We start from the raw sequence: 16,786 nt of genomic DNA, 5'->3' as shown, positions 1-16,786 counted from the left end.
CAAGAATAGGAAGCCAAGATTAAACTTTCTACATGTCTTAGGTTGTAAATGTTATATCTTAAAGAATCAAACTGATCAACATGGAAAGTTTGATGAAAAAGCAGATGAAGAATTTTTATTGGATATGATGTTGGAAAAGCACATAGAGTCTAGAATCTGAGAACCAACGTTGTTATGGAATCAATAATATTGTGTTTGATGATAAAAAAATTGAAGGACTGCAAGATGGAGATTTCCATGAGAGCCTCAAATTTGATAATGTGAAGATGATTTATGAAGATAGTGATGAATATAGTGATTAAGAACCAATATCCAAGGATAATGCAGAAAAATCTACAACTATTGAAGCACATAATTTAACATTCGTCGAAAGACCTAGTGCATCATCTGTCGAGAGAAAATCTGCATCATCCGTCGACAGGGAAAGATCAACATCCATCGATCATTCTACAGGAGTTGGAAGTCAAATAAGATCACAGTTAGAAAGAACCTCATCTTCAAGTCAAAGATCCATAAACTCAGGGGGAGTTTCTGATCATCAAAACTCTACTAATCATCAAGACAACAATGAGGCCTCTTTACCTAGAGCTAATCTACCAAAATAGAGAAAATGGACTAGAGATCACCCTTTTGAGCTCATTATTGGTGATGCATTTTCTAGATTTTAAACTAGGAAAGCAACTCAAGAAGAATGCCTGTATAACAGCTTTCTCTCTAAGGAAGAACCAAAGAAGGTGGAAGAAGCTCTGTTGGATCCTGATTTGGTTTTATCTATGCAAGAAGAGCTAAACCAATTTGAAAGAAACAATGTATGGAAGCTGGTACCCAAGGCTAAAGGAAAGAATCCAATTGACACCAAGTGGATATTCAGAAACAAGATGGATAAAAATGGCATAGTTGTCAGGAACAAAGCTAGATTGGTTGCTAAGGGTTACTTTCAACAAGAAGGAATAGATTTTGATGAAACTTTTGCTACTATTGCAAGACTTGAAGCCATCAGAATATTCTTAGCCTATGTAGCCCATCCCAATTTTAAAGTCTATCAAATGGATGTCAAAAGTACCTTTCTTAATGGAGATTTCAAGGAGGAAGTCTATATCAGTCAGCCTCCTGGTTTTGAAGATCCAAATTTTCCAGAATATGTCTACTATCTTTTGAAAGCACTTTATGGATTGAAGCAAGTACCTAGAGCCTGGTATTGTACTTTGTCCAAGTTTCTCTTAGAAAATCACTTCACAAGAGGTACTGTTGACAAAACTTTATTCTTTAAAAATGTAAATGGCTCTAGCATACTTGTTCAAATTTATGTAGATGATATTAGATTTGGCTCTACAGATGAAAAACTTTGCAAAAAGTTTGCCAAATTCATGCTAAGTAAGTATAAAATGAGCATGATAGGAGAACTAACTTACTTTCTTGGTTTACAAGTTGAGCAAGTTAGTGATGGAATATTTATTAGTCAAACCAAATATATTCATGATCATTTAAAGAAGCATGATCTAATGGATTGCACATCTATAAAAACTCCCATGGCCCCTGCAACTAAACTTGAATTATACATTACTAAAAAGTCTGTGGATATTTCAAGCTATAGAGGCTTGGTTGGCTCATTTCTGTACTTAACAACTAGTAGGCCAGATATAATTTTTTCTACTTGTCTTTGTGCTAGATTTCATGGTGATCCTAGAGAATCTCACTTAGTAGCTATTAAAAGAATTTTCAGATATCTCAAGGGCACACCAAAACTTGGCATTTGGTACCCTAGAGATTCTGGTTTTGATCTAACTGGTTATTCATATGCAGATTATGCAGATTGTAAAATAGATAGAAAAAGTACAACAAGAACCTGTCAATTTCTAGGAAACAAGCTAGTATCCTGGTTCAGTAAAAAACAAAATTCCATTTCTACTTCTACAGCTGAAGCTGAGTATATTGCTGATGGTAGTTGTTGTGCACAGATTCAATGGATGAAAAACTAACTGTTGGACTATGGTCTAAAAGTGGACAGAATTCCTATTTTCTGTGGTAACACAAGTGCAATTTCCATCACTGAAAATCCAGTACAACATTCAAGAACAAAGCATATAGACATCAAGTACCACTTCAATAGGGAACATTTGATGAATGGTATTGTGGAACTTAATTTTGTTCCAAGTGAAAAGGAGCTTGCAGAAATCTTTACAAAGCCACTTGATGAATCCACCTTTACTAGGTTGGTAAGTGAGTTAGGTATGCTTAAATATTCTTAAATTATTTATGATAATTTAGTAATATATATATGTATATTTATCAATAATATATTTTTAAAATGAAACAATAATTTATAGATTATTAAGATATATGCATAATTTGTTGGTGGTTCACCAAAAGGACATATGGGCTTTTTTGAAACTGGACTATACAAATATGGCTTTTTTGAAACTCGACTATACAAGTTTCCCTGATGGAATGGTAAATGACTAATTGTTAATTGGCTCAATACAAAATTATTTTAATCTCTTTAGAAATAAATTGAATAGTCTTCTAAGTTTGCAAAGTTGTTTAATTACAACTTGAATATCTTTTAATTCTCAATAAATTATGATTTGAATGTTATTAAATCATATATTTATGAGCTTCAAGACACAAAATTTAACTACATCAATTAGTAAAAATTTTATGAAGTAATTTTAAGTCTTCTACATCTCATATGAAAGTGGAGAACTACTTATACACTTATAATATTTTGTGATAAGGTGGGCAATGTAAAACAAATTGAAATAGTCAGGAGAAAGGGGAATTTAGAGAATTGAACTCGGAACCTCTCAAACCCTAAGCCTGAATAATATAACTAGACCAAATGCCATCATGGGTGCAAACCAAAAAATAGTTTAGAACATCTATATCAGCCCCAAAAGTAGAACAAGTAACATAAAAAGATTTTAAGAATCCTATTGTCTGGTTTATGTCTTTAATCCTAATAGTTTATGTCGGAGAATTAATTTGGTAGCAAACATCATTAATTTGGTAGCAAACACTTGTCTAGTTATCTTTCCTTTTTAGACGATTATTGGTAAACTATTTTGAAGTATTCATTATGGTTTTTCTTGTAATTCCCTAGCACTGCACTTACCTCATAACTCTTTATTTCTAATAGTAGGCTATGGCCTGGGGGTCAAGCGTATTAGGAGCTAAAATATTATTCTAAATTACAATTGAATATGGACAATAAGAAATTGATTTTTGATGATGAACCGAAGAGATGCAAACGTCCATCACATCTCGAACCACAAATGGATTAAGATACCAATCTACATGTAAATGGCCACATACTATTATTACATATTTGTATAGTCTGAAATGAAATCAATTAATTTCGTATATTTTTATTATTAAATTTCACATCCAGACTCGCTAAAAAATACAAATATAATTAAAAGCAGAAAGGTGTTAGTGTAGGTGCCCTAAAGGCAATACATTATTCTTTTAAATCTTTATGTCAGTTGATCATTCAATAAATGTATTTATTATGACCTTAAGTACTACAAATTTTTGTTAGCATAATAAATATCCTTAAAATCATGTTTCACATTGTATAGTTTAAGTACATGACTTGAACTTGAGATTATATGATATATCATATTCTTAAAGGTCCCTAGTCGAGTATTATTATACAGGACAATAATAATACATAGATAGACTAGTATGTTGTTTGACAATATAATCACATCTCATTGGTTATAAGTATGGGCATACTAAAGTCAATACATAGGTACATGTGAGAGTACATGGTACTGGACAGACCCACGGTGAGATTCTTCATGTTTAATAAAGTCATAAGAAAGACTCATAGTGATAATGATGTACCGATCCTTTGACATGAAATCATTATATTTCTATACGAGGATTAATATACTTTGACTACATTAAAAGTTACTTTTGATCGGGTAATGCTAAAAGTGGACATCGGGTATATCATGAGTCATATGAGAAATATGAATGATAGATAAAGTATTTAACCCTCCTATAATTAGGTTAGATATTATTAGCCTCTTGATTGAGTGAGATTATAAAAAGTATGGCCATGCTCAAATAATGATTTGTCTTGATAGTCTACTCATGGATCAAGTAAACCGGGATTAAATGTTGAAGAGGATGACTAAATACATGCCTCGAATTTAATCTATAATATGTATGGTTAAAGGGATTATATTACACGAAAAATATTAATCACCACTACGCCATAAACAGCCTTCTACCACATAATTACGTGATGTTGTCATAGATAATATTGCAGTAGCTATATAATAATGTACCATACTGCAACATGTTTTAATTATGTTAGCATAAATCTCGTAAAGTGTTGCCAATACATATATTAATAAAAATATTCAATTTTTTTAAAAAAATAATTAAATAAATGCTGATGTGGTAGAGCTGGGTCCCCATACTGCTGACGTGGGATGTGGTCCCTACTGACGTGGCAGGTGAGTCACCCCATGTGGGTCCCTCCCTACTGACGTGACAGGTGGCCCCACGCTGACGTGGCAGGTGCCCCATGTAGGCCCCACACAGGTGACGTGGCAGGGGGTCCAAGCTGATGTGGCAGGTGGGTCACACGTGGCCCCCCATGCTGACGTGGAAGTGGGACCCTGCTAACATGGAAGGTGTTCCCCAATGTGGGCCCTGCTGACGTGGCAGTGGTCCCCTACCCAGGATTTTAACCCAAGACCTCCCACTTCAGAAAGTGTAGTGCAAAACACTACACCAAGGAACACAATGTGTTTTATTCCACATTATTTAAATATAACCTTATAGAAATAATTCATTTATACTTAAAGTAAAGGCTCTTTTAACTCCTTTAATTTTTTTAAAAATAAATTTTCAACGATCCATCCATAAAGATTTTAAAAACAATCGATTTTAGGTGTGTACCATCATTATTAAAAAAAATTATATTTATTTTACAAGATTTTATATCAGTCAAAGCAGTCAAAATAAACCAAGCCTTGTTTGCGCTACTGTCCTGAGTGAAGTATCGATACTTTTAAAATAAAATTTTGACGTTCCGTCCGTACGGATGCTAAAAACAATCGATTTTAGGGGTGTACCATCATTATTAGGTTTTTTTACATTTATTTTATGAGATTTTATATCAGTCAAAGCAATGATAATAGACCAAATGCCTATTTGCGCTACTGTCCCGAGTGAAGTATCGATACTTTTAAAATAAAATTTCAACGATCCGTCCATACGGATGTTAAAAAAATCGATTTTAGGCATGTACCATCATTATTAGCTTTTTTATATTTATTTTGCGAGATTTTATATCAGTCAAAGGAGTGATAATAGACCAAGGACTATTTACGCTACTGTCCCGAATGAAGTATCGATACATTTAAAATAAAATTTTGATGATCCATCCATACGGATTTTAAAAATAATCGATTTTAGGCGTGTACCATCATTATTAGGTTTTTTTATATTTATTTTACGAGATTTTATATCAGTCAAAGTAGTGATAATAGACCAAGGCCTATTTGCGCTACTATCCCGAATGAAGTACCGATACTTTTAAAATGAAATTTCGACGATCCGTCCATACGGATATTAAAAACAATCGATTTTAGGCGTGTACCATCATTATTAAGTTTTTTTATATTTATTTTGCGAGAGTTTATATCAGTCAAAGCAGTGATAATAGACCAAGGCCTATTTGCGCTACTGTCCCAAATGAATTATCGATACTTTTGAAATAAAATTTCGATGATCCGTCCATATGGATGTTAAAAACAATCGATTTTAGGCATGTACCATCATTATTAGATTTTTTTATATTTATTTTGCGAGATTTTATATCAGTCAAAGTAGTGATGATAGACCAAGGCCTATTTGCGCTACTGTGCCGAATGAAGTATCGATACTTTTAAAATAAAATTTTGACGATCAATCTGTACGGATGTAAGAAACTATCGATTTTAGGGGTGTACCATCATTATTAGGATTTTATATATTTTTTTTGCGGGGTTGCATAGTAGTGAAAGCACTCGGAATAGGCTAAGCCCTATATGTGCTACTGTCCCGAATGAAGTATCGATTCTTTTAAAATAAAATCTCGACGATCCAACCGTACTGATGTTTAAAACTATCCGTTTTAGGGTATCCCATCATTTTTAGAATAATATATATTTATTTTGTGGGGTTGTATAATAGTCAAAACACTCGACATAGACTAACACCTCCACTATTATTCCGAATGAAGTGTCAATTTTTTTTAAAATTAATAATTATATAAATAAATGAAAATCAATGAAAGGACACTAAACATTAATAAAATCACATACGAAATGTAAAAATAATTACATATAAGTAAGAATTTCTAAAAATATTAAAAAGAAATTAATAAATAAGTTTTTTATTAACAAAATCAAAATCCAACAAAAAGATACTGAATCCAACGGTTGTAAATGATGTCAGCTCATCTATCCAAAGAAACACTAACTTCTGTATATACACATCTCGAATCCCTAGATTTGTGTATTGGCTCCCAAAGCAGGAAAGAAGATGTCGGCCAAAAAGAAGTCAGTCCTCCGACGGAGAAGAAGCTCAAGGATGGAAAGAAGCTCGGAATGATGGCTTGAAAGATTGTAAATCAGTTTACACTGATTTAGAAGTCAGTCCTCCGGCGGTGTGTGTTTTATGTAGTAGTTAGATGAACTTGTTTGTTTTATGTTTTAGCTCTTCAAAGTTGTTTAGAAAGGGTTTTTTATTGTTTTTTTTAACTTGATGGATTTTTAATTTTAGGGGTTTTAATTAGGGTTATTCTTCACTTGTTGCGTGTAATTCCCAATTTTTTATTTTAATTTCAGACTTTTTCAGCATTTGCTATCTAAGTCCCTATTTTAATTACGATTATTTCTGTTAACAATTTCTTACTGTTATACGTACATTATATAGGTGAAGAGAATCCAGAGGCTTCAGAAACTGTACTCGAGTATAGAGAATCAGTTGATGAGTTATTTGTTGCTACCAGAGGTTATTTGGATGAAATACTTAGAGATCTTGTGGTGGCAAGCATTTGTAAGGCATCATTTGTATGTTTTCTCCTTGTGAGGCTATTCATTTAAGGCCCAATCTCTGATATATTAAAATGCTAAAGTCCTGGTTTAGGTTGGCTATGTTTGAGTACTTCTGGATGAGGGGCCCTCTTGTGCATTTTCTGAGGTTAATAATCCCGTTGAAGTTAAAGTTTGGAAGCACTTGTGTTCTGTTTTATGGGAGAAATGTCTAGGGAATTGAAGCTGGGAAAGCATGAGAAGGGTTTGGATGCTGCTATGGAAAAGGTTATTGTGGCGGTCAAGGCGGCCAAGGAAGTACCTAAAAACGCTCTTGTGTGGGCTTTAACTCATGTTGTTCAGCCTGGTGACTGCATCACACTGCTTGTGGTTCTTCTTTCACAGAGTTCTAGTACCATTTATTGGTTTTATCAATTCATTGGATAATTACTGTAAACATATTTGATGATGTTTGGACTGTTAACATCGAGAGTTGAAAAGCAGTTAATCCTTTATTTATCAAATTTAAGTCCTTGACCTTTATTCATCTGCATCAGCATTGTGGTAGCTTCTAAATTACTACAACTCCATGAAACTACTAAATATTGATCGAAGTTTAGGTAATATTTTTTCGGAAGCTATTTAGTTTTTCTCATGTTTGTTGTAAGAAGCAACCAACCTGAATATCTCAATCAGCCTTTTTGTTTTTTAAACAAAATAAATTGAACTAATGTGCTCAGTCTAGATAATCACAAAGCATGTTATTTGATACCAGAGGATTTTTCAAAGCTAATTTCTTGGCTGAAGGAGGTTTTGGGTCTGTTCACAGAGGAGTTCTTCCAAATGGCCAGACATTTGCTGTCAAGCAATACAAATTAGCAAGTACTCAAGGGGATCAAGAATTCTGTTCGGAAGTAGAAGTTCTCAGCTGTGCTCAGCACCGAAACGTTGTCATGCTAATTGGATTTTGTATTGAGGATGGACGAAGGTTACTAGTTTATGAATATATATGCCATGGGTCACTCGATTCTCATCTCTATGGTAATTCTAACACTGTAAAACACTAGTACATTAATCTATTCAGAGATTCTATTTTTTCATAAATGTTACATAGTACACAAAATTATGCTTCGACCATCACAAATGACAAAAGTTTCCAAACTGAACAAAAAAATGCTTTTGTTTGGACTGAAATATAATGTTAGATAGAAGATGTATGAAGTATATGGATGCATAATGTCATGATGAGGATACTTGCAAACTATTTTCCTTTTAAAGTTCACATCTTCAACTTTTATTTGAAAATATTTGGGAATATAAGCAAAAACGATTATCTGGGTTTCTTGATGTGCTTCTTTTGTTGTGACTAACTATAAACTTGAACACTTGGAATAATTTGTGCCACAGGATGCAAACGAGATCCATTACAGTGGTCTGCACATCAAAAGATTAGAGTTGGAGCTGCTCAAGGACTGAGATATCTGCACGAAGAATGCAGAGTTGGCTGTATTGTCCATCGTGACATGCGGCCTAACAACATTCTTATCCCCCATGATTTTGAACCACTGGTATGGAGATTTGTTCAGTTTACTTGACAGTTTGTAATATGATTATCCAAATTAAATCAATTATGTTGGCTCCTTTTAATTTTCTCTGAAGTAATGTTTAGCTCATTTGTTGTGTAGTTTATTTTTTGTAATTACTAAAAGTAGAAAGTATAAAATTAATTACAGGCACATAGATATTCCTTCTTGTAAGTAGCATGTGTTTGGTGGAGGTCTCCAATGACTAGTACTCCTGGACTATGCTTCAAAGATTTTAGTGAGAATGATGCCTAAACTGTAGTTGGTTAACATTTTCGAGGAGAAAAAAAAAGAAGAGAATGATGCTTAAACTAGTAATCTCACTTTTTGTTCTAAACAATAGTAATGATGATATCTATGTTTAGGTACTTCTGGATGGGTCGTTCTGTGATCCAGATGTTGATGACTGCAAGTGAACTCATTCCGAGAGAAGTCGAATCACAGAAGCATGGGAACAGGCACGTGGTAGATGCTAGTACATCAGTTAGAGTTTTATGCCACAAGAAAGATAAAGAAGCATCCCAATTCTTAAAATTGTACTATCACCTGCCTGCATTATCAGGTAATGTTGATCTTCAAACATATTATAGCTGATCTCTGTTTAGTATAAAACCTGCACTAGTTAATTTTCCCGTACAAGCAAGTCTAATATTGTGATTGGAGTTGAGACATTATAACATCGCAAATAACTAGTTTTTGCTGAGCTCTATCTTTTGATATTATTTCCCAAAAAATTTAAACAAATGAAGAATGCAAAATTCTCTCATTTGCATATCTTGTATTTGTTATCCAAAAAAGAAAAAAAGAATTATTAGCAAGTCGTAATTTTAGAATCTCTTAATTTCACTATCTTATTGTGTTACCATACTCAGCAAATCAGTATGTGTTTGACTGTATGGGCTCTGAATATGATCCTTGATGTTGCAGTTCTACACTTTATGCACAGTCCAATCTGCAAATAGGATTTAAGGTCGTTGAGAAACTTATTTATTAGGAACAAGACCTCTGGAAAACTAGCTCTAGTTTATCCTTTTGATGTTTTTCTTAATTTTTTTTATCTTTTTGATGTTGTGTTTAAAGTAGTTATATGATTAAGTAAAACAGTTTTATTGGTAATCCTTTTTTTTAATTGAAAAAAGACACTGTTTAATAATGAAAGATTTTATCAAGTTAATTTACTCTGTCACCCTTGCCGGTTTGTCCCTGCACTCGTGTCCAATTTTGTGTTTAGGATTCTTGATATTTTCTATATTGGGAATCGAATGCGTTGATCAATATCCAAGTCCCACGCTCGCCACACAAAAGGGGTGGCCTTTCTTTTCTACACACAGGATTTGTATGTATACAAGATATACCCTTGACTAACTAGAGTTTTTTTGTGTGCAGATTATGATGATGAGAGCCCGTTAAAGGATTCTGGTCTGAAACCACCCATGATGGCAAATTTTATAAGAACTACCTCATTACAGTGGTCAAATAATGGCCATGACACCAGGCCAATGACATGCCATTTTATCTGCTGAAGTAGTTGTTGATTTTGTAAAGCAAAGTTATGTATTAATTCTGGTACTTTGGAATTGTCCAGTAATATCACATTTATAAATGTAATCTTTTGGTAATTAGAAATTGTCTAAATGATTTATTTCATCATACTGGTGATATTGTATTGTCTTTCTAATGATTTTGATTGGGAAAACAGTTCTAATATAGAACTGGGCTTTAATGTATGTAGAAAGTATATTTCTAAATTTGACCATTGTTATTGTGATGCAATAGGTATTAAAAATGTTGAAAATAGGTACTAAAAAGTATTGCAAAAGTGCCACATGTCAAGATGGACCCACATGTCAGTGGGCCCCACCTGTCAGTGGGCCCACAACTGCCACGCGTCAAAAAGCCACGGGTCAAAGTGCCACGTGTTAGTCCACGTGGCAGTCCACGTGTCACTTTGGCCCCCTTTTTTTGTCATGTCATTGCTTTTTGCAACATAATTTTTAGTTTTGCCCTTGATAATAAAATGTTGCCTTTGAACCCTAAGGCAACGCCAAAAATACTAACATCACAAAAGTGTTGCCATTGAAATTTTTTGGTCTGTTGCAACTTTTATTTGGCATGTTGCAACGTTTGTGGAATGATGCAGAAGGCCACTTTTGGTGTAGTGCATGAAAGGTTTTATCTAATCACAATTTAATTATTGTTTAATTGGGTAATATTGATGTATTACTAAATACCGCTCATTGTTTATAATTTTATTAGAGAATAAAATTATTGCCAATTAAATAATAGAGCACTTAATGGAATAGTTAATTTATATTATGGATTTAAATTAATTGATGATTATTTGAATTTTATTATAATTAAGTAAGACTTAATTGAGATAATGGGTCCGTTTGGCAATTCCGTTAAGTGGGCTTATAGGTTTATAAGCCCCTAACAGCTTATTGACGAGTGTTTGTCAACCCAGCTTATAAGTTGAATTTACAACTTATAAGCTGATAAGTTGGATGTTGGTAACGACGTACTTTTTCACAACTTATTTTTGATTTTTCATTTTTTTATCAATTTTATTTTAGAATATATTTTTTTAAATGTTAATATAACTTAAAATATAAGAATTAAGATAATTATATATATAAATTTTTTATTTTAATTCATTAATATAAAAATAATTCTGGCTTATAAGTTAAATTATTCAAACACTTATATAACTGATAAGTATTTATTAACTTATCACTTATTACTCACTTATTCACTTTAAGTCATAAGTTACTTATTTTAAGATTTCCCAAACGGGCACAATATAAATTCGAATTCGAGGGCATGGTTTTGCCCATAATAATTAAGTATGACTTAGTCATTAATTAAATAATAGAAATTCATTTTTATTATTTAATCATATACCTACTAGGCTTGGGCTTTGCTGTTATGGACCTTTTAATCAGTCATTATAAATAGATATTGATAGGTTAAAGAGGCCAGTAACGTTTTGGAGAAAACACTAGCAGCAAAGAGAGGTAGAGGCAATTCGGATTGTCAAGAAGGAGGCTAGTACATCCATTCCATAGTCAAGTTCGTGAGACATTCTTGGAGGTGCTCGTGTGGATACCATAGAGGTGTTTCTCCGAGAGGTAGACACAAAGCGTGATAGCTAGGATCTCCGTTGAGTTCGTGAAAGTTAAGCTCTTGAAAGGTATGATTCGTTATCTCCATAATCTGCCCACAATTATACATGGATCCTATTCTTTGGTTTTGAATTTTTTTTGTTTTATTTACGTTTATCCGCTGTGTTTTATGCCTCGAAACCCAACAATGGTATCAGAGCTACATGTATAAGGGGCTGATTTGGTTACGTGTTTACTATATTTTTACAAGTATGCATGTGTGATGAGTCTGCCATGATAATAGTTATGTTATATGAATGATATGATGAATCTGTTAATGATCTATATGATGATACTAGTATGTTTAAGATATGCCATACTCATATGTATGCGATCTCTTATAATATGTATATTGATACATGTTTTTGGTAACTGGGATATGGGTCATGTGTATATTGATACATGCTTCTGGAATTGTATTCTGATACATGTTTCGCTAGTTTCTGATACTTGCTTTTGCAAAAATTTCCTCCATCGGGGGGCTCGCAGTTTAGGGTTTCATTTTAATTTGTGCTTATGACATATGCTTTATTTATTTATTATTCTTGATTGGATCATGAAAAAGTAATAAATAGTACATCATCTTTATATGATCTATCATGTTCTTTAATGGTTACTTGAGCATGGTGCATAGTTATGGTCTTAAGACCTTAATTGTAATGGTTTATTCTTTTGGTTTGTAATAAATACGACTTGCATGTCATTTTCTATTTATAGTTGTTTTATCTCGAATCTAACTCGAGTTCTTTTGTAAGTTCATTAGTATAATTCTTAATGTAACATCCAAGAAGGACAAGGGAACAAGGAGGCATCCTATGGAGGCTAAGGAGACAATGGAAGCAATAAAGAAGACATATGTAATAGTTATTTTTTAGACCATAGATTGACCTTGATCTTTTCATTAGCCTGAAAAGATCACATATGATTGGGCCATAACTATTGCACGTTTACTTTACGCACTTTTCATATGATGTATAAATAGTATTTGTAAAGTAGAAAATGCATGTTTTAATTAGATTAATGATACATGTATGTATTAGATACATCACCCATGTCATGCCTTTAAACAAGATAAAATCTGTAACGACTCAAGATTTAAAATTAACAAACGATCATGAGATTCTCGTGTTTATGAAGGACGGAATAAAATATGAATTTTCTTTATTTCTGATATGGGGAGATTTTATCACCAACGATTACTCGTAAGGAAGTTGGTTATTAAGTGAGACCGGTGTGTCTTCTCCAACGACCTGGAAATCAAACCATTGATGAATATTGATTTGAAGTATGATATTCAAGGATAAATTGGGAATCTCTTTATAATGGTATCATGATCGTTCTAAATTAAAAATCCCTAAGTAAAAATATTAAGTTTTAATCAGATCCTTTCCAATGAATGAACACTCATTGAATCCTAGATCGATAAGGGGAAGGGCTGTTAGTGGCAGGGGACTCCTATCTATCGTAGTGAAATGCGACGAATATAAATGGTTATATTCGAACGTTGTATCATTGGGTCTAACTTAACTGAGTCATCATAATAAGGTGAATATAAACGGTTATATTCACCTATTATGAACTTAGAAGCATAGAGTTTGGTTAAAAATCTATTAGATAGATAAGATCAATTGTTGTTCATCAAACTATCCAAGAATTATATATATTATAATTGACAACTGTTGTCTACCTAAATAATCATGTTTTAAGGACTACCAGTGGTTGACTTAGGACATGACGAAATATGGATCTTGGCTCACTAGAAAGATTTATGGGATATACTTTCTGAATTAATAGTTAGGGCTATTAATTTGATAAAAAATAGTGGGAGATATATTATGAATATATCATAATCATATGAACATAAAAATTTAACTCAGACAATCTAATGTTTATTTTGCACTTTTATCATTGTAGATACTGAGTAACGGCAAACAACACAAACAAACTATCTGTACATTCAGTCCTTGAGAAGGACAAGCTGACATGAGGAAACAACTTCCTAGACTGGTAGAGCAATTTTAGGATTATCCTCAGGCAGGAGCGCAAGCTTCATGTCATTGATATTCCTCCTCCAGGCCCCCTTCCCGAGGGTGCTACTGCTGATGAACGAGCAGCACGCACAAGGGATGAGAATGCTGCAAATGATGTTGCATGTCTTATGTTGACAACTATGAGTGCTGAGCTTCAAAGACAGCATGTGCATATAGATGCATATACTATCAATAAGCACTTGCAAAACATGTTTGCAAGCCAAACTCGTCAAGAAAGGTTCAACACGAGTAAGTCACTTTTTAATTGCAAACAAGAGGCAAGTGAACCAGTTGGCCCACATGTTCTGAAGATGATTGGTTACATTGAGTACCTTTAAACTTTGGGTTTCGTGATTGGTCCGGAAACTGGTATTGACCTATTCATGAATTCTTCGAACAACAAATTCACTCAGTTTGTTGTGAACTATAATATGAATGAATTTGACAAAACACCTAGTAAATTGTTGCATATGTTGAGAACATATGAGACCAACTTGAAGACAGCTGAACCTACTCTCATACTAATGGTGGGCAATAAAGGTAAGGCCAAAGGGAAGGGCAAGTGGAAGGGTAAGAAGAAGATTGGATCCGATTCTACACCCAAGCCAAAGTCAGGTCCCAAATAGGCTTTAAAGCCTAAAGCTGGTGTGGCCAAGGGTGAATGTAACTACTGTAAGAAAGCTGGTCACTGGAAGAGAAACTGTCCAATTTACTTGGAGGATCTGAAGAAAATGAAGGCAGTTCAGATTTCTGGATCAGGTATTTATGTTATAGAAGTCAATTTGTCTATTTCTACATCTTGGGTATTGGATATTGGATGTGCTTCTCACATTTGTATAAATGTGCAGGGCTTGCAGAGAAGTAGAACTTTGGCTAAGGGAGAAGTGGACCTAAGAGTAGGCAATGGAGAAAATTTGATGCTTTAGCTGTAGGGAATTATCATTTATCTATGCCCTCTGGGTTGTTTTAGAACTCGAAGACTGTTTTTACGTGCCTGCAAGTCGCAGAAATATTATTTATGTTTCCTATTTGGACAAGAAAGGTTTTTCATTTACAATAAAGAACAACAATTGCTCTTTTGCTTTGAATGATTTAACCTATAGTGTTGCGCGTTTATTTAATGGTTTATATATTCTTGATTTAGATAATCATGTCTGTAATATAGAAAACAAATGACTTAAAATGAATGACTCAAATCAAACATACATCTGGCATTATCGTCTAGGCCACATAACTGAGAAACACATATCCAAATTACATAAGGATGGATACTTGGATAAGTTTGATTTCGAATCATTCCAAGAATGCGAATCTTGTTTGCTTGGTAAGAGAACTAAAGCTCCTTTCACTGGTATGGGTTGAAGGGCCACTAAACGTCTGGAGCTAATATATAGTGATGTATGTGGCCCAATGTGTGTGATGGCTAGAGGAGGCTACTACTACTTCATAACATTTACTGATGATTTCAGTAGATATGGATATGTATATCTCATGAAGAACAAATCTAATTCTTTTGAAAAATTTAAAGAATACAAGGGTGAAGTAGAGAAGCAAATTGGTGGAGGTGCAAGTATTAAGATCTTACGATCCAATCGTGGGGGTGAATACTTAAGCACTGAATTTAGAGAGTATTTGAAATAGTGTGGTATTGTATCACAACTCACTCCGCCAGGAACACCTGAATGGAATGGAGTTTCAGAGAGGAGAAATTGCACCTTGTTGGACATAGTGTGATCGATAATGAGTCATGCAGATCTTCAAATAAGTTTCTGGGGTTCCGCTCTAGAAACAACGGCTTTCACACTTAACCGTGTTCCTACTAAGAAGGTTCAAAATACTCCATATGAGATATGAAAGGAGAAATGGTCAGGCATGAACTTTATGAAAGTTTGGGGATGTAAGGCGTTTGTGAAACATCAAGAATCTGACAAGCTTGGACCTAAATCTGAAGAGTGCATTTTTGTGGGATACCCTAATGAAACAAAGGTGTATTATTTTGTTTCCAAAAGAAACAGTAGGAGAACTATAGATCTCGATGAAGATCAAGAACCACAAAATAGCATTGAACCTAAAGTGGAACAAGAGCAGAATAATGATAATGCTCAACAAACACAGGTTGTTCGTAGATCTGGTAGAATTTTCCATGAGCCAGAGAGATATGGATTTCTCTTGACTCAGTGTGGTGATTTGATGCTCATAGATGAAGATGAGCCTCTCACATACAAAGATGCTATGAACAGTCCGGACTCTAAGAGATGGCTTAAAGCCATGAAATCCGAGATAGATTCCATGTACGAAAACCAAGTATGGACTTTGATTGATCCACCTGAAGGGGTAAAACCCATAGGGTGTAAATGGGTTTTTAGGAAGAAAAAGGCATGGGGAAATGTTCATACCTATAAAGCTAGGCTGGTTGCACAAGGTTTCAAACAAATTCATGGTATTGACTATGTTGAAACTTTCTCACCAGTGGCTATGGTCAAGTCTATAAGGATTTTACTTGCCATTGCAGCATTCCATGACTTTTAAATCTGGCAAATGGATGTCAAAACAACCTTCCTTAATGGAACCCTTGAAGAGGATGTGTACATGACACAACCTGAGGGTTTTGTTGATCCAAGGAATGCTGAAAAGGTATGTAAATTGCGTCGATCCATTTATGGATTGAAGCAATCCTCTTAGAGATGGAATATCCATTTTGATGAAATAGTCACAGAGTGTGGCTTTGTTCAAAACGAAGATGAACCGTGTGTTTACAAGCAGGTTAGTGGGAGCTATGTGGCATTTATAGTACTGTATGTTGATGATATACTACTGATGAGGAATGATATACCTTCTCTAAAGACTGTTAAGACTTGGTTAGGGAGAAATTTCTCCATGAAAGACTTTGGAGAGGCATCCTACATTCTAGGAATGAGGATCTATAGAGAAAGATCTAGAAGGATGATCGGTCTAAGTCAGAGCACATACATTGATAA

At 33.9% G+C, this 16,786-nt stretch overlaps 1 protein-coding gene across 3 annotated transcripts; it reads left to right on the top strand.

Annotated features, from left to right (window-relative positions):
- Window positions 1–6,434: 6,434 nt before the first annotated feature.
- Window positions 6,435–10,156, top strand: LOC141693438 (inactive protein kinase SELMODRAFT_444075-like). 3 transcript variants are annotated; one of them, XM_074498542.1, is made up of 6 exons: window positions 6,435–6,667; window positions 6,937–7,059; window positions 7,150–8,075; window positions 8,442–8,602; window positions 8,983–9,179; window positions 10,004–10,156. In XM_074498542.1, exons 3-5 carry the CDS (start codon window positions 7,793–7,795, stop codon window positions 9,031–9,033), a joined length of 495 nt encoding a protein of 164 aa, XP_074354643.1. In that variant the 5' UTR covers window positions 6,435–6,667; window positions 6,937–7,059; window positions 7,150–7,792; the 3' UTR covers window positions 9,034–9,179; window positions 10,004–10,156. The 3 variants fall into 3 exon arrangements, with proteins under 3 accessions (XP_074354643.1, XP_074354642.1, XP_074354644.1); XM_074498541.1 differs by having other exon boundaries at window positions 7,139–8,075; XM_074498543.1 differs by lacking the exons at window positions 6,435–6,667; window positions 6,937–7,059 and having other exon boundaries at window positions 7,072–8,075.
- The last annotated feature ends 6,630 nt before the right edge of the window (window positions 10,157–16,786 follow it).

This window comes from Apium graveolens, chromosome 10 (assembly GCF_009905375.1).
Source record: "Apium graveolens cultivar Ventura chromosome 10, ASM990537v1, whole genome shotgun sequence".
NCBI lineage: Eukaryota > Viridiplantae > Streptophyta > Magnoliopsida > Apiales > Apiaceae > Apium > Apium graveolens.
The sequence above is the reverse complement of the archived record's forward strand: the minus strand, read 5'-3'. Positions and strand labels throughout refer to the sequence as shown.